Source organism: Pipistrellus hanaki (genome assembly GCF_964339955.1).
Source record: "Pipistrellus hanaki genome assembly, chromosome: X".
Lineage (NCBI taxonomy): Eukaryota > Metazoa > Chordata > Mammalia > Chiroptera > Vespertilionidae > Pipistrellus > Pipistrellus hanaki.
The window spans coordinates 59,774,358-59,797,305 of record NC_140524.1 but is presented as its reverse complement, the minus strand read 5'-3'; the positions used below and the strand labels follow the sequence as shown (position 1 = coordinate 59,797,305).

The window sequence follows — 22,948 nt, the reverse complement described above, 5'->3', positions numbered from 1 at the left end:
CTCAACCTCTGAGCCACACCATTCAGGCAGCAAACTTCTAATTACTAAACACCTGTTCTTATTATCATTCTATGAATGGCATTCCTCCCCTCTGAAGCTCTGGGAAGGCAGGTTCCTCATTTCTTAGCTCAAGATGCCATATATATACTTCATTACTCTTTCAGTCTCTAAATCTCTCACATACATAGGGTTCCCATATATACATATGAAATTAAATTTGGTTATTTTTCTCTTGTTAGTCTATCTCATGCCAATTTATTTATTAGACCAGCTGGGAGAACCTAGAGGGCTAGAGTAAAATTTCTTCTTCCCCCACATTCAGAACAAGTAACCAACTTTGGGTAGAGCAAGGGAGACAGAGCTGATGAGCTTCCTTCTAAAGCCACTGGTTGTTCTTCTGGAGGCAGGAGATTAGCCTGGGTTGCTACACTCAGAGAAGTTTCATTCTTTTGTAATTGATGTTCAATTTTTTGACATTTACTTTGTAAAGGTGAGATTATCCCTTCTAAAACTGATTACAATTTACATGCATGCTCTGAAAAAGTGACTCAATGTTACTCAAATTCCTAAGAAGATTTATATGAAGAAAAAATGTATAACTATAAGCACAAACTACTTTTATTTAACAATATCCTTTTAAAATCCTAAGTAAAAGAGCTTAGACAAGTTGATCTCCATTGTCTCTAGCTATATTACTCTGTGATTCAACAGATACTTACTTAATGTCTACACATTGCTAGGTGCTTCACAGTTGAGGGGAAAACAGATATTAACACACCAGACATGATCACAGCCCTGGGGACAGCAAGACAGAGAAGTGTGGACATGCTAGCCCCTTGAGTGTGGCTCTTCCACAAAATACCACAGCTTGGACTAGTCTATTTTGAATAAGTGGTGTTAGAAGAAGTTTAAGTTTAAAAATTTTGGCTCTCAAAAGAAATTTCATTCATTGCACTGCTGATATTTGGCTTTCTTGACTAATGAGTTTGCTGACCACTGGGCTAAACTGTCAACAGCTAGAGGTCAAGTTTTCTATAATGTGCAATGTTGTATTTTCATGGCTTACCAATGCCTAGCACACTATAAGTGTTTAATCAACATTATTGAAAGAGTAAAGGTGAACATAGCAGGCTATGGGACTTAGCCCAATCTGGAGATTTGGTGAAGATTCAATTTGTATATTCAATCTGTTTGTTCTCTGGCCCTCATGCCATTACTGCTAACTATAGCTTTTCTAAAAGCCCACATGCATGGCAGTTTTTGAACTCACAGTGCTTATAAAGAGACTAGAGGCATGATGCATGAAGATTTGTACAAGAATGGGACCTTTCTTCCCCTGGCTGCAGGCACCTCCTTAGCTCTGGCTGGAGCCGCCTTTTTGTTCCACCGGGAGCCACCTTTTGGCCTTCCCATGCTGCCCAGAGGCCTGGAGTGGCTAGGGTGGTGCAGAAAATCTGCATCATCACCATGTTGATGACGCAAGCATCCCACCCCACCCCAGGCCTCTTGGTGGTACCTGTGTATGCAAATTAACCTGCCATTTTGTTGGGTTAATTTGCATACTCACTCCTAATTGGCTGGTGGGTGTCATGATGGTACAGTTCAATTAGCATGTTGCTCTTTCATTAGTGTAGATTACTGCTTAAGTAGGTAAAGTTACTTTCAAAGGAAGCTATTCCCATATTTGTGCTTGTAGTTTTTCAATTTAAAGGGCCAGTGACCTGAAGCCACAAAATTTATTGGCAGTGGGTAGAAACAATGGAAATATCATCTAGTACAAAGAATCTGTACTTGAGATAGAATCATGGTTCTAATTTTAAAACAGAATCAAATATCCCACCATAAGATATCCTCTTTTAAATCTGCCAGAACAGTAGAAAAATATTAAGTAGGCAGCAGAATTTATACAACATATATACATAAAATGATTTTGCAGTTTGTCATTTTCTAGAAGTTCAAAATTTCAATGTAGATCATAGTATTCCAAAAGAAAAACAATATATTTTAGTAATAGTTCTATCATTGTAATTTATTAATTTGGAGTTTTTAACCAGCTCAACTCAATATTCTAACTTTTTCTCTATAAAAAATTGCTGTATATTTTATTTGTTTTTTTAATATGATATGCAAAGTTACAGCCCCATACATTTTAATATAGTTTTCAATACCCTTGTAGACAAATAGTCATACTTTAGTGCTCCCTAAATGAAGAATAACTATTCATCTGTAACATAGAGATACAGAAGGCTCTGGATTTTCATTTTAAAGTGCTTAATTATCTGCATAAAGAGAGAAATAAAATAAAGAGTCTAGGCCAAGTTCATGAGGGTTTGAAATTATTTTTTTTTTCTAAACAAGCAACAAAGACTCCTCAATGGTGCAAGCTGTTATGTGGCCATAAGCCAACTGTAGAAGAAAATGTTGAAAACAGGGGGATCAGTAATTAAATTTAAATATATGATGCAAGAACCAAACTCAAAAGTTGAAAAATGTAGGTGGTGTATTTAGTCACAGGACAATATAACATACTGAAGGAATACTCTAATCAGCAATAAAATTAAATCTTCACATTCAGTATTGCAATGTGGGCAGTCAATCCAAGGTTATTTTTGAGAATTTCCTGCCTCCAGTCACTCACAAACATGTTTACAATATGCCTATTTATGAACATACTCAGCATTACTGAAGGACCACACAAAACATGGTATTAATCTACGAACCAAAAAACTGATAATGAAAAAAAAAATTTCATGTAAATCTGATGGTCATTTTTAGGTAATTCATGTTCAATACCGTAACTTACATATTGGGCATGAAAGAATGCTTATCAGAGAAGGAAAAGGCAAGAGATTTATTTAACCTTGAAACAAGGTGACTGCCATATAGTTGAAGGAATTTACTTATTATCAGATAAAAAATTTACAGTATTTATTCCCTCTAGAGATATAAAATCATGAATCAATCTGCAGTTCAAGATATTTACTTAAACCCAAAGGAGGAGGAGAAGGATATGGCTTTAACTTTTGAAAATCAAAATAGGAAGACAAACTGCTCTAATGTAGTTTATCTTTAGACACCAGATTTAACATTCAACAATTCAAGCTAAATACTATTTCTCAAGTTCTCCTTTCACATATTTCTGTAATTTATGAGTATAACATATGTAAAATGGAAGTTGAAAACCACTTACTTATCAGGAAAGCTTAAAATTACACAGATAGCGGCTACTATTTATTTAAATATATAATCTACTGAACAATTCATCTATTCATCCATCCATGCATCCATTTGATCCTTCACAATCCTTTTAGTCTACTAATATTAATCATCCTCTGATTGCCCTTGAAAACTTCTGCACACATAACAAAGAAACATAAAAAGTTCTGACCAAACAAATTTTCTCCCATTGATTGTTTCCTTTAAGCAAATGGTTACATAAGGAGATTCTTTGTTTTGTTTTAGGTCTAATCAAGCCTCATAAGACTTACCTTGCATATCTGGTGAGCCTTCAAATGAAATTCTTCTTTGAAAAATGGCAGTATTTTCTTATATAATTGTTCCCTTGGCTACTCTACCTGGCTCAAAACATCCTGAACTAAAATTTATGCTGCTATTATAAAAACAGCCTATACACAGATTCATCCAGGCAGTGTGAATAAGACTAAATTTAGAATGAACCAAGTAGTAAATATACAGACAGACAGACAGACACTGACACACACACACACACACACACACACACACACACACACACACACACACAATACTTAAATAAAGGATATAGCCATCTTTTCCACAAATTTATCATGTTTATCTTCTGTTTGTGGGAATTTCTTGATGTCACGTTCCAGATTAACAATCTGTTGTTCCATTGCTGCAAGGTTGCTCTTGAGAATTTGAGCTGAAACTAAAGAACAAAATGCAAAGCCTTTAGAATATTTGGACAGGTATTCCAGAAAAAGATGAAAAGAAAACAGTATTAGTTATTTTTCTTAATATGGAAAAGAGTTTCATGAAGTCAACTCACATTTTTCTGAAATGCTGCTCATAAAAATTCCATTTTCCATGAAATAAAAGAAAATGTGTAATATAATATACCAAATCATCAGGTTTAATATGAGAATGTCACCATTTTATTCAGTCATTAGTTCAAATGAATCTATTTCTATTTAAATTTATTGGTGGAATTCCTAATATTTCATTCTTTAAAATCTAATTTGTAGACTAAAGAGAAACTAAGGTTCAAAGAGATCTTATTTTATTAATGCGTCTTGGCTATATAAATGATTTAAGGTTACATTATACAAAAGGATAAAATATTTTTCTTTGGTTGGAATAGTCTAGTTTTTACAAACCAACATCTTTGGTAAAAGTTTCATTCTCATAGAGAATGTGAAAAATTCTTTTTTTCATACACACTGAGATGTGAAAAATAACTGTTAATACATAAGGAGAATTTAGAGCAAAACCCAGCAACCACATATGTGCATACATACCCACAAATCTTCAGCAAGCCTTCAAACTCTATCATCAATTGTGTTAATTACCCCTAACATTCTTCGCACTTTTTTTCTCTCCTCCTTGACAACCAATAATTTTAAGTATTGTATTCAAACTGTTCCTAAATACACTTTCCAAATATCTCATGATGCCTTCTTTTCACAGAGGGACTTTTTTAAAAAAAACAAAAAACCCTGTTATTTTATAGATAATCTATTATTGCATGATGATTAATTATATACAAAGACATTTCTATCAATATCAATGGCATCTTGCAAGGTTCTAATAGAAAAGACAAAGTGGGTATAAGAATTTGATAGGTAGCCTGTGAAAATGATTTTTAAACTCAGACCTCTGAAACATTGTTCTTTTTCATTAAAGAATTATGAAAGAGAAATAGAATAATATTGCAATTCCTTTTCTAAGTAAATTTCAGCTCACTCTGAAGTGTATTGAAATAAGAATGAAAAATTCAATGATACCAACAAGAATCAATCCCCTAGCAAATTTTGGCCAAACTCTCCTGATACAAAACCCTCACACTGACTGTATACCTTTATAAATCAATTAGAAGAAATTATTTTTTTTATTTACAGGGAAGTTCAAGAGACTGAAAAATCAAACACCAATACTAAAGACATTTTTTCTTATTAATCTGTCAGTTCAAATAGTTCTGTCCAATTTATTTCCATTTGTTTAGATCTGAAAAGCTTGGAAACTATTCTTTATTGAAGAAGTCTAAAATAGTTTTGTCTTGCCAAAAATTTGCTAATGGCTTAGCCATCATTGCTTGCTGTATTTAAATGATGAGTATGCTGTGGAAGAAATCATTCTATCTGACTTTAAAAGTGAATTATTTTGCCCTACCTGGTTTGGCTCAGTGGATAGAGCATTGGCCTAAGGACTGAAGGGTCCCAGGTCAGATTCAGGTCAAGGGCACATGCCCCTGGCTCGATCCCAGTAGAAGGCATGCAGGAGGCAGCCAATCAATGATTCTCTCTCATCATTGGTGTTTCTATCTCTCTCCCTCCCTCTCTCTTCCTCTCTGAAATCAATAAAAATTTACTTAAAAAATGGAATTCTTTTTTCTTTACTTCTTTAAAATTGTTGCTTAATTCTTGCTTATCACACAAAAGGTTTCTCCTAACCCTGTGGTTGGCAAACTGTAGCTCCCGAGCCACATGCGGCTCTTTGGCCACTTGAATATATCTCTTCCACTAAATACCACAGCCTGGATGAGTCTATTTTGAAGAAGTGACATTAGAATAAGTTTAAGTTTAAAAAATTTGGCTCTCAAAAGAAATTTCAATCTTGATATTTGGTTCTGTTGACTAATGAGTTTGCCGACCATTGTCCTAACCCATTTGCTTGATTGAAAAACTGAAGATATAAAATTGACAAGTTGTTTGCAGTTTACATTGCATGGATGAAATAAACTCATGATAACTTTCTGCAATAAGCAAAATGTGCCCAAAGGCCAGGCTGAGGTCACAACAGCAATCCTCCTACTAAAGGCAATAGTAACTTTAGCAGCAAAACGGGGAGGAGGAAGAGGATGCATCTTTTGATTGTTCCATACAGAAACAGTCTGAGCACATTGCTATACATAAAAAGTCTAGATATCCCAAATAACAAGACGATATTTTTAATCCAGAGAAATTACTTTTCACCCTAAAGTTAAATTCAGAATAAAACACTACTTTCCAGACACCTGTCTTTCTTAATTTCATATGTCAAATCCTTAGTCCTCTATAAATCCCCCCAGAGTTCTCATCCAAATACTCCAGCATTTATAGGCATTTTTGTTTGTTAGAGTGATCTTCCACACGTTCCCTTCTATTTTGAATGGGAATTATTGCTTTATGTACATAAACACAGTCTCTGCTATAATACCTGAAGCTATCCTATCTAATAAAAGAGTATTATGCAAATTGACCATCATTCAAACACACAAAATGGCTGCCCCCTTGTGGTCAAAGATCCTGCCCCCATGTGAACACAAGATGGTCACCACAAGAAGGCCATCAGGGGAAGACAGTTGGGAGGGACCAGGCCTGCAAGGGAGAGCAGTTGGGGGTGACCAAACCTGCAGGGGAGGGCAGCTAAGGGTGACTAGGCTGGCAGAGGAGGGAAGTTGTGGGCGACCAGTCCTGCAGGGTAGGACAGTTGTGGGGGATCAAGGCCTGCAGGGGAGAGATGTTGGGGGGACCAGGCCTGCAGAACAGGGCAATTAGGGGTGACTAGGCCTGCAGCAGAAGAGGGCAGTTAGGGGCAAACAGGCTGGCAGGGGAGGGCAGTTAGGGGCAAACAGGCTGACAGGCAGAAGCAGTTAGGGGTAATCAAGAAGGCAGGCAGGTGAGCAGTTGGGAGCCAGCAGTTCTGGATTGTGAGAGGACTGTCCGAGGGGTCCCAGATTGGAGAGGGTGTGGGCTGAGGGATATTCCCCACCTCCACTGAGCACCGGGCCTCTAGTTTAATGATAAGATCCATGTCTAATTCTTTGCTTTTGCCTCAGTACTTAATACATGATCCTCCACAAATGTTTATTGAATGAATATGTATATTTCAACAAATTTTGGTTCAGATTTAAATTTATGCCCATTTCTGCAACTCAATATGCACACAGAGATTAGATATAGTCACAATGACTAAAAGTTACCCTACCAACTATGATGTGAGTATGGATAGTTGACATCTATCTAATGCTATGTAGATGAGGCAGGGTTGCAGGAGATGCTTAGACAAATGAAAGTGAGGAGCTGATATAAGAAAGAGAAATAAGAAATAATTTTCTTTATTAGGCTGCTTTATTCTTCCCCTCTAATTTCCCCTCTAATGAATTATTAATATTATGTTGAAAACAAGAATAAAATACTGGTGCTGTAATAATGTAAGGATTTCAGCCCACATGCATATTTGTGGCTGCATTAAGCCAGCAATACCATTATAGAAAATGTATTCCCTTAAATAGGTGGAATTATAGTAGCTTAGAGGTAGAAATGGCATTAAATGGCATTTGGACCAACCTCTCTAGTTTTCAAAAAACTCAGGTTACATGTTGACATAGTCTACTGAAGGGAACCAGTTTTACCACCCATAAGCTACCTTTTTGGGACACCAATTTTAAACTGTTTATTAAAAAAAACAACACTTAGAAATAACCTTTGACTCTCCCCCTTTTTGTGCCCAAGAGATTCAGACAGTTAAATCTGCTTTAGGTTGTTGCTTTAACCCAATTTGAATTAAGTACTGTACACAAGAAGGCTTCAGCTCTGGCCAGTATGGCTCAGTTGGTTGAGCGTCATCCTATACACCAAAGGGTTGATTCCTGGTCAGGGCACATACCAGGTTGCAGGTTCCATCCCTTGTTGGTCAGGGTGCATAGGAGAGACAACAGATTAATGTTTCTCTCTCACATGGATGTTTCTCTCTCTCTTTCTCTCCCCCTCCCTTATTCTCTCTAAAACATAAAAAAATAAAAACAAGAGGACTTCATACAGGTACCTGTTAACTAGGTAGCCCTGTATCTCACTGCTTCTGGGTTGCCTTGAAAGTATTTTCCTGTCATGTATGTTCTGCTCATCTTCAACTACCTGTAAATCTCCCATTCTCACTTCTGAAATCTAAGGCCCCCAGCCCCTCTCCTTTCCTCCTTTATACAAAATTCCTTATACAGTGAGTGGCCAGATTATTATGATCTCTGAATGCATAATAATCTGACCACTCAGTGTATATCCTATATAATAAAAGGTTAATATGCTAATTGTCCCCTTGACCAGGAGTTCCAACAGCAGGCAGGCCTGCCAACCACCCTTATCCCCTCCCACTGGCCAGGCTGGCCGGACCCCACCCATGCACGAATTCATGCACTGGGCCTCTAATATATATATACATACACACACATACATACACTGAGTGGCCAGATTTTTATGCGTTCAGAGATCATAATAATACTGGCCAAATACTGGCCACTCAGTATATAGCCAATGTTGCCTGTCTTTGGAATTTCCATTCCTCTGTAAATTACCCATGCTCATGTCTTAAATGTTTGATTTTCACCTGTTAATTTGTCTCTGTTAATTTGATTATTAGCCTAGCCAGAATAATTTAGAAGGTTGGATAAAAAGTATTAATTTGTTTTAGTCTGCAAACCAAGCTCCTAAAAAACAGAGTCCAAGACACAGCTTGCATGTTAATGATACCTTTTGTAACTAACCTAGTTATTAATTATCTGGAAAGGTGCAAAGGGAAGGCCAAATAGTATAGGTATGCCACTTGTGCAGGTTTGTCAGGAAGCTGCAGCTTAACATTCCCCAGGCCCATTCCCTGCAGATCCTGGGGGAAGGGACTGGACAGAGGAGAATAGATACAGACCCTGTAAATTCTGGGTGACATAGGGAAGGTACTTGTCTGTCAGTCACAGATAGGAACAGGACATTGGCCAGAGTAGGTGTGGCCACTGCAAATACTGGAAGATTTGAGGTACTTAAGCTCCTAAACAAAGGAGTTTGTTTTCTTGCCTCTTGCTCACACTTGACTCATGGCTTACTGGGCTTGCATGCTCCTGACATTTGCCCACATGGCCCACAGCCATGTAGGTCCCACACAATGGGCTTATGGACTGCAATTAGCCTAATGCTGTACTGGACCCAGCTCCATCATGCAACAGAAACTTTGGACCCTGGCTCTGCTTTCTAGCTCTGTTGAATCCCCAGCTGTACATCTTCCGGGACTGGATTAAGGGAAAGGGGGCTTTAGAAACCGAGAGATGTAATTCCATGAAAACAAATCTTTCCACCACATTTCATTCTCCCGTGAACCCCATTCCCACTTGCAATGGAGAAAGACAATCCATGCATTTCTCTGATAACATTAAGACCTATTGGTGAGAGTGGGTTGCAATCTCAGGGAAACATCCATGTGGGCAAAGGGAAGAAAACAAGTGGGTGCCAGAAGCCAATTCCAACATGTCATAATTGCAAGAGTTTCATCGAAAGGTTGATGGAACTTGGGGACTCAAGGAGGGCTGAGTTACATATGTCATCACCTGCTGGGAATGACTAACAGCAGTTTCCCAAACCTGAAAAGGATGCATAAATTTATTGTTTACTTCCAGACAGATGAGGGCATCTTAATCTACATGTAATTGCCTCCTACTGGCCAAACACTTGAACAGGCATAGACTAATTCTTCCAATCTGACAATGGATTCTGTATGAAACCCTACCCTTTGTAGTGTATATCTCCACCTTGCCTTAGGACAATTTGTGTTAATAAAAAGCAAGAGGTTCTGAGAGAAGGAGACCTTTGTTTCTTTAGCCAGGCTCCTCTGACCCCCAGTGCCTTTCAAAATTGTCTTTCCTCCCTGGACTCTTATTTAATCTGCACATGGCTGTCTCCAGATTCCTGAACCCTTCTAGATGCCAGATCAAGGCCACTGATGTTAAAGACGCCCAACATCTGGCAGAGGCAATTTAATGGACTGACCACATCTTTATAGAAAAACAGAGCTGGTTGTTTAGTATTCCAGGTTGTCTACCTCAAGGCCAAACTAATGGGCATGTGACCTGTGCAGTGGCATAGCCCCCGCCCTCATCCTTACAAGGGTTCTGTAGTTTGTTTAATACTTTTTTGTTACCATTTTGAAATTCTCAATAATATATTCCTGCATTCATTTTCATTTTTCATTGGGTCAAAATAACCATGCAGTCAGTTCTGGTCTCCAAAGAAGAAAAGTGAAACAACTACAACTTGAAAGAGCTGGTTAAAGGGGGTGAGACATGCACCTGCTGGCTTCTCCCCATTTCCTATTCTCTCATTGGTGAAAGTCTCTCTCAAGGGGTGTTAACTTCTGGCTCTGGCTCGGGAGTAAGAAAAGTGGCCCAGGCTTAGAGGTGAAATGGCACAGAAGGCGTGCCCAGTGGACCTAAGGTGGTGCAGAAACAAGATCAATAGGGGATTCCCTCTATCCTAAAGTTATATAATGAAAATATTGACAGTTGAAATAACTAAAAGGAAAATGTTCACTTATAATCAATATCACCTTATTGAATTTTTCTTATCCTCTACTGGGGATCCATTGAGCCCATAACCCAGGCATGTGTCCTGACCGGGAATTGAACCGTGACTTCCTCGTTCATGGGTCAATGCTCAACCACTGAACCACATTGTCTGGGCTAATAGTTTTATATGTTAATTCATTTAATTCTCTCAGAAACTCTATGAGGTATGTACTATTCTAAGGCAAGGATGCCATATGAGCCACATGATGTCTTCTCAGGAAATTTCAAATATAAGATAGTATCTATTATACCTGGAAGGCTAGGCAGTTAAAATAAAATCTGTACCCAATTGGCACAAAAGCATATTACTTATATTGGGAAGTAGTCATGGTCTTAGCAGCCATATCGACCTTGATTCTTGTGGGAAAGCATGAGGCTTGGTTGAAAAGTTTGTAAGGAGGATATTCCCTTACAAACTTTCCAATCAAGTCTCATGCTTCCCCACAGATTCTAATTTCTGCCATACCATCTACTAGCTGGGTTTCCTTCAGTCAAACATTTAGCCTATCTGGGTTGTTATTTCCTGGTTGGAAAAATGAAAAGAATAATACCTTCCTTAAAAGGCAGTCATTCTAATTATATGATTTGATGAACAAAGTTTCTATTGTTATACCTGGTATATAATAGATAGTAGATAAATATTCATTTCATATTTCACAATAATTCCCTCATATCTTACTTTACAATAGACAAACCCTTACTACCCATGTGCCACCAAAAATTAAATAACGCTGTAGATGCCCCTGAATGACAAAAGAGAATCATTCCCTACTTGCTACCCTCTATGGCCTGATTTAATTTAATATTAGGCTTCTTTCTAATGAAGAGAACTAAGCTTAGATTGTAGGTTTCATAGGGTACATGGAATTCTAGGTCTGTGAACCAGTGACAATTATACTAATGAACAGCCAATTCATTAGAGGTACTAGCAAGTTCCACATTTAAAGAATATTTCCAGAAGTTAAAAACTGTAGTCTGTATTTCTATAGAGACATTTAAAAGTCAGTTACTTGGCTTTCTAGACTTGTCTAAAAGATAGCAGATAGCAGATTTGTTTAAGGTTTACAAAAGAATTAAACATGCCTGAATATTTACCTTGAATATATTTGGTTCAATCTTATGAGTGGGGAGTTGATGTTGATTAGTTAACTATTTAATTAGGTCCTGACCTGACCTACATTACCTCTAATATTTCTTGATTGTGTGTGTGTTTGTGTGTGTATGTAAGAGAGAGAGAGAGAGAGAGAGAGAGAGAGAGAGAGAGAGAGAGAGAGAGAGAGAGAGAGAGAGAGAGATTTATGAGGAGGAGTTGTGTAGGGCAGTGTTTCCCAAACTTCTCTCATGATGAGAATCACCTGGTGGAGTTGTTAAAACACAGATTCCTGAATCCCAACTAAGAAGTGCTAAACTAGAATTTTTGAGAACATATAGGTAAAATTGCATACCTAACTTAGTGCTCTGTATATAAAATCTGTCTTAGAGCACTAGTTAAGTATACAATTTTACCTATATGTTCCCAAAAATTCTAGTTTAGCACTTCTTAGTTGGGATTCAGGAATCTGTGTTTTAACAACTCCACCAGGTGATTCTCATCATGAGAGAAGTTTGGGAAACACTGGTGTAGGGTACATGGAGTTCTTAGAACATTTAAATATCAGAAGGGTTAAAAATGCTTGTATCCTGCATAGCCTCAGCCTCAGGGTATATTTGTATATTTCTGTGCCTGTCATTCTATTAGTTCACTAATATAAATTAGGGAGAATTTAATGACAGTGCAAACATTTTCTATCTGAGTAAATTCCCACTACAGGCATTTTCAATGACTGATTAGTCATTCTGGTGGCACTTTAATTTTTTTCTCTCATTTCATTTTTTTACATCTGCTACTGAATTACTGAATCTAAATTATAACACTAAAAATTAAATTATAGCTATCAGGTTCTTTATTATAGCTTTCTTCCTTGTACTTCATAAATAACCTTTTAAGTTCAGTATACTCTTGAGCTATATGTAGGGAAAATTTTCCCTACAAATTTTATTCATCCACCTATTTCAATTGCAAAAAATACATATACAAAATATACATATACCTCCATTCTCTTACTTAATTCGTTCCGGGAGGCTAACACACAATTTGTTTGAAAACTGAATCATTTTTCCCCATTAGAAATAATTTAAATTGAATGAATCTGTTCCAGACTCCCAAAAGAAAAAAGAGAAAAAAGAAAAGAAAATATTCACAGCACAACTTCCTGAGATGTTAACAAGGAGAGGTTTAGCAGTAAACTGACTCATACTCAAGCATTCTCCCCTTTGTTTGCCACCCTACAGACGTGTGACTGATAATACAGGTATGAGCATGAAAGGGTTGTCAGGTCCTGAATCAAAGTTTTGTTCAACAGTCCAGAACCCCTCCCCCTATGGACAAGTTGGCCAAAAACCACATTTTTCCAGATGGAAGACATATGACACCAATGTTTGACTCTAGATTTTTCCTGGTTTCAAGCAAATATATGACAGTGGCCTCACTCTTATCCAAAAGATTTTAAATGACAGACTTGCTTTAATTCATAATTTTAATGAAATTAAAGTATAAGATATGCCCTTGCTGGGTGGATCAGGTGCTTGGAGCACTGTACCATGCACTTGTGGGTTTGATCCCCATTGGCACACACAGGAGGCAACCAATCCATGTTTCTCTCTCACATTCTTTTTCTCTCTTTCTTCCACTCCCTCCTCCCTTACTCTCCTTTCCTCTCTCTGTAAAAATCAATAAAAACATACCCTCGTTTAAGAATTAAAAAAAATATTTCAGTCTGGTTGGTGTGGCTCAGTTGGTTGAACATAGTCCCATACACAAAGAGGTTGTCAATTTGATTCCCGCTCAGGGGACATGCTCAGGTGTGTGGGAGATGAGAAATCGATGTTTTTTATTTTTTTTTCTCTTTCTTCCTACCTCTTTTTCTAAAAAGCAATAAACACACACACACACACACACACACACACACACATTTTAAAATGGAAAGATTCCTCAATTACACAGTATATGAGAGAACTGATATGCATTCAAGAGGAAAAAAAAAACTACTCTGATGACATTTTCCAGACCATGTACAGAGTGGGTAATTTTATGTAAATATAAAAGCTTTTCCAGGAACTTGAGGATTCTTTTTCTCTAAATTAAATATCTCTATTAATTTTACCCATTGACAAAGTAACTGAGAACTTCCTACATCTTTGCTCTAAGAAAGACCAAGTAGAAATCTACTCTGGCAAGTCTGTTTGTGAATAGGTCCAAACATGATTATAAGTACCCTGTAATTTTCTTTAACTGAATATATTTAGTTGAAGAATTACTATCAGCTGAGGCACAGAGCATTAAAGGGACTCATGCAGAAAGCATATATAAAAAGACAAGGACATTACAAGCAGCCTGAACAACAGGCACAGTTGTATTCTTCCTCAAGTGCATTTATAAGTTAATAGTTTCATTTTATATGAATGTTGAGCATGTAAATGAAGCAAATGTGTTTATATAACAACAATAGCAAAAGCTCATCACTGTGGACTTCTTAGGCCTTTGAAAAAATAAGTGGAAATGGTACCCAAATAAGAAATTTCTATATTGAAAAGAAAAATCTGTTAGGAAATGACTCATCTTGGAAGAAAAAATAAAACCTGTTAAAAAGAAAACAATTTAAGCAGAAGAGTTATTAAATGAAATTTAAAAATGTACATCTGCAATATGTGTTCACAAGCACCAACACTTGCCCCTGCAACTTGTGCCCTTGGGGATAGGGACAGTATTTCCAGATTGGATTAATAACATGGCTTGAACTGATGCTGAGCACAGAAGAATTTCCATTAGAAATCATCAAAAAGTGCTTTATAAGCCACAGAAATGTTTAACTCTAAATCAGGTGTGGGGAACCTTTTTTCTGCCAAGGTCCACTTGGATATTTATAATAACATTTGCAGGTCATACAAAATTATCAACTTAAAAATTAGCCTGCTATATTTGGTCGAACCTTTAAACTAACTCACCCCTAATGCCTTGGCAGGGCCAGGGCAAATGATTTAAAAATATATATATTTTATTGATGTTTTACAGAGAGGAAGAGAGTTAGAAACATCGATGAGAGAGAATCATTAATCAGCTGCCTCCTGCACACCCCCCACTGGGGATGTGCCCCCAACCAAAGGTACTTGCCCCCAACAAGAATTGAACCTGGGACCTTTCAGTCTGCAGGCCTACCTTCTATCCACTGAGCCAAACCGGTTTCGGCGAGGCCAAATGATTTGAAGGGCCTGATGTGACCCATGGACCTGACATTCCCCACCCCTGATATAAATGCTTCACTAAGCATATTTCAATGTCCGGGCTTACATTTGCACAACGTTCAGTCTGAAAACCTTACTCTGAAAGCATTTTTAAAAAAATAAAGAAATTAAGCCTTCTTTTTAAAACACTTACTAATAACTATGGAGAATATGGCACAAAAGATAGCTGGGGTAAAAGAGGAGAAAGGCAAAGTTTGAAATCCACTGAAAAAGGATTTGCACTAAAAAAGTCTGTGGCCTGACAAGGGAACTACCAGCAGCAGCCAGCCAAGCCACTCAGGAACAACCACAGTTCCTTCACCTGCTGTCTCTTCTGCAAATGGCACTCTGCCTGCAGCAAACAGTATGTGTGAATTTTTAAATCAAAGGCTAAAAAACAAACTGAAATATCCTCCTTTTGTTGACAGTCTAGCTCAAGGCCAGGATTGGGAAGTACATAAGCAAGCTGAAGCTCCTATAAAACCATGCTGGGTAGGCTTGTTACAGTACTTTATTCTCATCACGGAAGAATCTTTTATTCAAGCTCATTTGTTTTCCTTGCAATAAAAGAAGCCTCACTCAGCCACACATTGAACCGGGTCAAGTCAAATTTTATTGACTTGAGGTTGGACTTTACAAAATTGTTCTCCCTGAAGATTATGTAAATGGCTGGAGCAGGTATTATCCTCAAAAAAAAAAAAAAAAAAAAAAAAAAAAAAGCATGCCCGAACCTTCAAATACTAAATCATTCTTTATGACAAACAATCCTATATGAATGTCTTCACTTGTCAAATCTATGTGATGCATTCTTCTTTCAACTTATAATTAAAACTCTAGTGTAAAAAAGGGACCTTGTGAAAGGAGGCTGGTTAATATTATAATAGGAAGCCTTAAAAACAAATTAGTACAATTATGAAAAATATAAGGGCTATGGAAAAGGTAGAATTATTGACTTAGACTTCTTGAACAAATCTTAATTTAATCTTACTCTCAAATTACACATTTATAAAATTTGGAATTTTGATTATATGTTTATATGTATGTTCAGTTTAGAGCTATGGTCATTAATAATTTTTAAGTCACAGAGAAAAAACACAACATTGCTGAAGTTCTTCAAAACCAGGTGTGAGAAATTAACAGTTTATTTCACACCAAGACAGTGACCTGCTTCTTGAGCAAGCACTCACTTATCTGAGCAATCACTTAATGGCAACCTTATTAACAGCCTTTACTCCTGGCATATTACATCCTTAACAAGGTGTGGAAAGCTTATAAACTTGATAAACAATTTGAGTATTTTCTTTCACATGCTACCCAGCAATAATTAAATACATGGAGGTATGTCATAACGTTATATTAAAGGAATCTTAAACCTTGAGTGAGACTTTTATGATTGTGGACAAATTTTCTATGAATTATATTCCTAATCTTAATGGGACTGACTATATGATTGGTCATAGTTATTCCTGCACTTAACCAGGTTTTCCCAGAACAAGTCTAATGTGTGAAGTCCACATAGATATATACATACACAAAACCATCAGCTTTCACCCAAATGGAATGCTGGTTGTCATGGAATCCATGTCAGTACTGAGGTCACAATGCTGGAGTCATCAGAGTCCTATCCACATTCCTGCTTCCTGGATGAGTAGTTCCTCTGCTTGGTAAAAGGGTTACAGGCCAGATAGATAAAAAAAAAAATGCTTGGAATGGTGTAGAACCTGATGGTTACATTTTCCATATTTATTAACTGACTATAAATGCTAACAGGATTACTATACACCCACAGATAAAAGATTTGGGAATGCAAACTAAAGCAATTAGAGAATGTAATTGCAATAATTACCTACATTCCTCACTACTGAATTCAATCCATAAAAAAAAGCAGGGCTTTTCTGGGCATTAACATCTCATAAATCAACTATACTATAAGTATTATAAGTATTGTTGTCTAATAACCAAAGAATGACTTAAAAGAGGGGATAAGGTTCATAGGCAATGCCTTTTAGATAAGGATTCTATAATAGGTTTCATCCTAAGAATAGTGGGAAAAGACTGATGGGATTATAAGAAGAAATTGATGAAATTTACACTTTAAAAAAGATAACTCTGGCAGCTCCATGGAAAATGTTGGGAAGAAAGGGTCAAGAATGGAAAAGGGGAGAAGAATTAGGAAACAATTATTATGACCGGGAGATAAAGGTGTCTTGGATTAGGGGAACCAAAGATAGCTGCCGTATGTTACTTGGCTTGGGGTAGACGAAATATAAGAGGCAATTGTTAAGAATGACTCCTGGATTTCAGGCATGAAAAATGACAATGGAAATGTTTAGAAGGGAGATTTGTGAGGAAAGATCAAGGGCTTAACTTTGGACCTACTAAGTTTCAATTACAATAAAAATCCAAGTTGAAACTGCAAATAGGAAGAAATATGGATCTGGGACTCACAAGAGAGGTCTGAGCTGGACACATGAAAAAAGAAGGCATTTTCATACAGATTCCTCTTCAGAATAATTACATTGTCTCATTAAATTGCTATAACATAATTTTGTCTACAGGTAGTTTTCTATCTGTATAAATCTAAGTAATAATTCCTGCATCTCTGACTCATTTCAAGTACAAGCATTTCTAGATGCTGTTTAAGGTCATTTTCCTCTGGGCTATGATTATAATTTATTCCTATTTTTTTTCTTTATTCTGATTTTCTGTTAATTACTCTAAACATTCACAGGTACATGGATATTCCTATTAAGACTTTTTTCCCCCAAGTTTACTGTTATACTTCTCTTAAAACAAATGTTGCCAATAACAACCACACAGCTAATTGCATTTAAAGGTGGTGGTGGGAGGAGTACAACTAATCAAAAAGCTGCGGGCGTTTAAAGCACATAGTCAAGAAACTGTCTGCCAGAATTTCCTCCAAAGAAGGAGAAATATCACTCAATTGTTTTTCCTTCACAGTGCACATTATTGGCATGTTAACATTGGCGCTAACATTGGCATGAGGGGAAGAAGTTAGGGTAGCTTAGCCAATACAAGACAATGTTGGTTTCATCCTTTTTCGGTCCCTTTCTCCCACTGGCTCCACTTGAAACATTCATAGTAAACCAAGTCTTCTTCTTAACTGTAGCTCTACAATCTTCTCTTAGGGAATATACATTTCTAGTTTTCACTGTTGAATTTTTTTTAATGATTATTGTAATTAATTGCTGATTTTCTTTTCACTGAGCTATTCTTTTAAGACTAACAGCAATGTTTATCTATATTTTCATTAGAATGGACCAACATAATGACCATTACTGAGTGTACTGAGAGGATGGGAAGCTGCATACATCTGCTTTAGTTCCCAAGTCAGTAATTCTGCTCTGCCCTAGATGTGATGAAATCCCTATAGAAGCTCCCCCCATCCCCAATTTTTTTAATGAATCAAACTTTTCATCAATTTCATCCTTCCAGTTAATTAGCATATTACATTTGCAACTGTAATCTCTAGCCTTTAGTATTCTAAAATATAGATTTAACAGTTATGGCCTTTTTATCCAAATTATTTTGCCAACTTATAAAGAATATGTATGTTTTCTATGGGGCCAGAAATAGATAAGTAAACTCAAAATTAGAAATCTACTCAAATGCTCATTACTCTTAACCTAGGACAACTAGAAATTAACATTAAGTAGACACATCACTTTCCCACCAAATTCAAATTGATGCTGTTTCAATATGGTTGGCTGCTTTAAAGTTGCAAAATTACATTTTTAATGATGTGATCACAGATAATTCCATCCATGACACACAGCCAAATGTCATGCTGGTAATTCTGACAAAATAGACATAGCACTGAACATCACATAAGTTCTTCCAAAACATTTTTGCTACTAGCTCAAACTAGCCAAACATGATAAACATATTTTGATATTTAGAAAACTGTATATAAGCACAATGAACATTCAGTTAGATAATGTGGTAAAACACACAAAACAGAGTGAACAGCACATAGAAAGTGCAAACTAAATGTCAGCTGACCCAGAATTGGAATCCGAATGAACAGTATGTCCTACAAAATAGTCCTCCTACAAACACACTGATGAATAAGTCAATAATTGCACCATTGAAGCTGATTCTACACTATGTGGACTTGTCCTTTAAAAACTAAAACCTGATTTAGCCACTACCAGGATTAAAATCTCTCAGTAAGCTTGTGGTTGAATATGTTACGGCAGAAAAAAACATGGCCTTCAGAGTCAGATATACCTATTTCACATTCTTTTTTCACTACTTATTGTGTGATTCTGGACAAATTGCTTAACATTTGTGAATCTTACTTTCCTGATCTGTGAAATGGAGAAACAAATTCTCACTTCAGAAAGCTGTCATGATGATGACACGAATAATGTATACAAAGCTCTATCCTAGCACATTCAAATCGGAATTGTTAGTTATTTGTGTGCCCCTGTCACCCATAGGATCAATACAAGTAGGCCCTTCAGCACCTGTCTGGTTCTCATGCAAGGCATTCTCCCATACTCTGCTCCTGAATTACCATGCTGAGCTGCTCTTTCATGACTCCCGCATTGGTTCACATTTCCTCTGCCTGGAATGTCTTTTTCTGCTACCCTGGCGGTTTTTTTGTTTTGTTTTGTTTTGTTTTTGTTTTTGTTTTTACTTCTCTTCCTTCTTTTTAAAGATTACAACAAGTTTTTAATCATTTCTTTGTGGATATTTTAAACATAGTTTTTATTTTTATGTAAGTTATATATGTACTATATCGTTTAAAGAACCAAAGCATTCTATAAGTCTGGTTAGGAAAATAGCACTTGTTAACTCCCATCACTATTTCCCACTCACCAGAGATACTTGCTTTCTTTAGTTGATTAAAACAAAAAATATTTACCCTCCATATTTTAAAAAAATGCTAATGTCACTAGCTCTTGTTTTATTTTAGTTTGATTTCTATGCCCCCGTTTTATTGAGATATACATGTTAATTTCATACATATTTAAATTGCAAAATAATTATCACCTTAGCAATAGCTACCACCTCCATCCTGTTGCATAGTAACCATTTCATTTTTGTGGTGAAAACATTTAAGATCTACTTTCTCAGCAACTTTCAAATATAATTTTAGCTATAGTCACCATGAGATCCCTAGAACTTCTTGATCTTAGAACTTGAAGTTTGCATTCTTTGACCCATATCTGAATCTCCCCTCACCAACCCCCTTCCTCCATTCCTCCCCTACCCACTGGTAACAACGCCCTCCTCCATTTCCCTGGCACTCCTATTCTTCTTGAGGTCATCTCTTCCATGAAGCTTTTAATGACACCTCTAGATGTAGTAACTCCATTCTCAATGCTCTCATAGTATTTTTTAAGGATTTTTCTCCTTGCATTCTCATAGTTTATATGGCTACTTCTCTCAAGAGAATTTTAGTTCCTTGAAAGCAGACTGAGGCTTTAAAATATCTTCCTATTCTCAGCTTTTAACCTCTTATACAGTTAGTGCTTAACAAATTTTGTTTGAACTGAAGCACCATTACTCTCATCCAATTAGCAAGCATGTTTTTTAAAGTGTAGACTACCTAGTACCACTGAGAATACAGTTACAGGAACTCTCATAATAATGTTAATGGGGGGGTAATCACAACTATTCTAGAAAAGAATTAGAAAGAGACTTACAAATATTCATAACCTTTGATGTAGTAATGCTAGTTGTTGTATACCATCTTTAAGAGAAAGCCTGAAAGAAAAAGGTTTGGGGGAGGGCAAAGAGAATCATCAAGTCTTATATAAAGTGGCAAAAAGATGAACATAGCCTTGGATGACCAGAGAAAAGGGGATGATTCAAAACTTTAGTGCAACTATGTGCATGATAATTACATAAGCACAAATGTGAAATTCATGACAACTTTTTAATAACAGAAAACATACTTGAGTTCTTTCATGTTAAGTGAAAAATCATCACATGAAAGTTCATATATAATTTTATCTTGACTGTGTAATATCTTTTGTTTTACTAACCTCTTTCTAAATGAAAAAAAAAAAACCTCCTTACCTCTGAATTATCACTCACATGTTCATTATGCATTTCATAGAGAATAATTGCTGGGACTTATGGGGAACTGATAGCTAACAAAGAAGGAAATGAACCTTCCTTGTTATATATATAGCAGCACCTCCCATCCCACCCCCCCCCACGCACACACGGGCACACAAATCACTGGATGTGCTCAGAGTTCTGAATAAATAAACTACCCAAGAGGCACACATGTTGTTGTAAATCTGTCTTCTTCCATGAGACCCAAATAAATATCTGACTTGTGTTATTCAAATTCTCAATCTATTCAAATATGTTCCGCCCTCCACCTTGGCGAAAAGGAACTCATCAAACACACAAGAATGGGATAGGGACACTTTTGTGTCATTTAAATAGCAAATAGTCTCCCAAGTCATTCAAAATAAAGCTGGTGAAAAGTTTCATTAATCTACACATGGTTAGAAAGCATGAAACAAAGTAAAGATGGATAAAAAGCCCAGAGACTCTGAACTATTCTGGCTAAAATATATATGACCACATATACACACGCAATCTGGTCAAAGGTTCTCCAACTTTACCAATGCCTTGTGATCATTTATGAAATAAGGGAAAGGAAAGTAAAAATGGTTACAAATATCAATACTAAGAGGTAATACATTGCATACCAGATATTCTCAGACACACACACACACACACACACACACACACACACACACATTTGGCTAAGTAAGTATATGTCTGGCTATTCTAGATCAGGGGTTGGCCAACTACTGCACACAGGCCAGATCTGACTCATGGCCTGTTTCTGTACAAGTTAAGAATGTGTTTTATATTTATAAGTGTGTGTGTGTGGGGGGGGGGGTTGAAAGAATAATACTTTGTGACACACAAAAATTGCATGAAATTCAAATTTCAGTGTCCATAAGTCAAATTTTATTGGAGCACAGCCAGGCCCCATCATGGACATATTGCCCATGGCTGCTTTTGCACTAGAGTGGCAGAGCTCAGTCCTGTGACAGGGACCCTATTTAATGTCTGGTTCTTTGTGGAAAAAGTTTGCTGACCTGTTTTCTATATTTTTTATTGAACTGTAACTGACATATTACATCACTGTATTAATTCAAGGTATACAACACAATGCTTTGATATGCAGTTGACCCTTGAACAACACAGGGGTTAGGAACACTGACTCTTCCATTCCTAGACACAGTCAGAAATCAATTTATAAAGAAAATAAGAAAAAGTAAATTTATAATTTTTACTCCCCCAAAACTTTACTAATAGCATACCACCATTGAGCCAAAACATAAACAACAGATTAACATAAATTTTGTATATGTATTATACAGTATTTTACAATAGAGTAAACAAGAAAGAAGAATGTTATTAAGAAAAGCACAAGGAAAAGAAAGCACATTTACATATTTACTGAAAAAAATCTACTTATAAGTGGACTTACACAGTTCAAACCTATGTTGTCCGTGGGTCAACTGTATGTATATATTGCAAAAATTATTAACCACAATACATTTAGTTAACATCCAACATATCACATAGTTACATTTTTTTCTTGTGGGTGATGACAACTTTTAAATCTACTCTCTTAGCAACTTTCAACTACACAATGCACTATTATAAACCATAGTCACCATGCTGTACATCACATCCCCAGGCCTTGCCTATCTTACAGCTGGAAGTTTGCACCTTTTTGACCGCCTTTACTCCATTTACCCACTCCCTACCCCCCCACCTCTGACAACCACTGCTTTTTTTAGATTATTAAAAACACTCTCTTGGGAGAGACATTAGCAATTTCCTTAGATCTCTCGTAAGGCTATGGGAACCCAGAGAAAACAAAACTGATTGACCATGTATCAGGTCTCTGGTTTCTGGTTCCTATAATCACAATGCAACTGGGTTTCTTTGAAATTACAATTTCTACCCTTCTGTGGGTAAGATGTACATGGTAAATTCCATATGGTGAGTTTACTATACAGGTTTATTCTTTCTTTTATTTTTTCATTAAAAAAACTT

At 36.5% G+C, this 22,948-nt stretch overlaps 1 protein-coding gene across 7 annotated transcripts in view; it reads right to left on the bottom strand.

The window, feature by feature from the left end:
• DIAPH2 (diaphanous related formin 2) overlaps window positions 1-22,948 on the bottom strand; it is a 942,260-nt gene that overhangs the window by 326,234 nt on the left and 593,078 nt on the right. For all 7 annotated transcript variants that reach the window (XM_084870674.1, XM_084870677.1, XM_084870675.1 and 4 more), the window contains one exon: window positions 3,783-3,907. In XM_084870674.1, coding sequence (XP_084726800.1) covers window positions 3,783-3,907 — 125 coding nt within the window. The remainder of the gene's footprint in view (window positions 1-3,782; window positions 3,908-22,948) is intronic.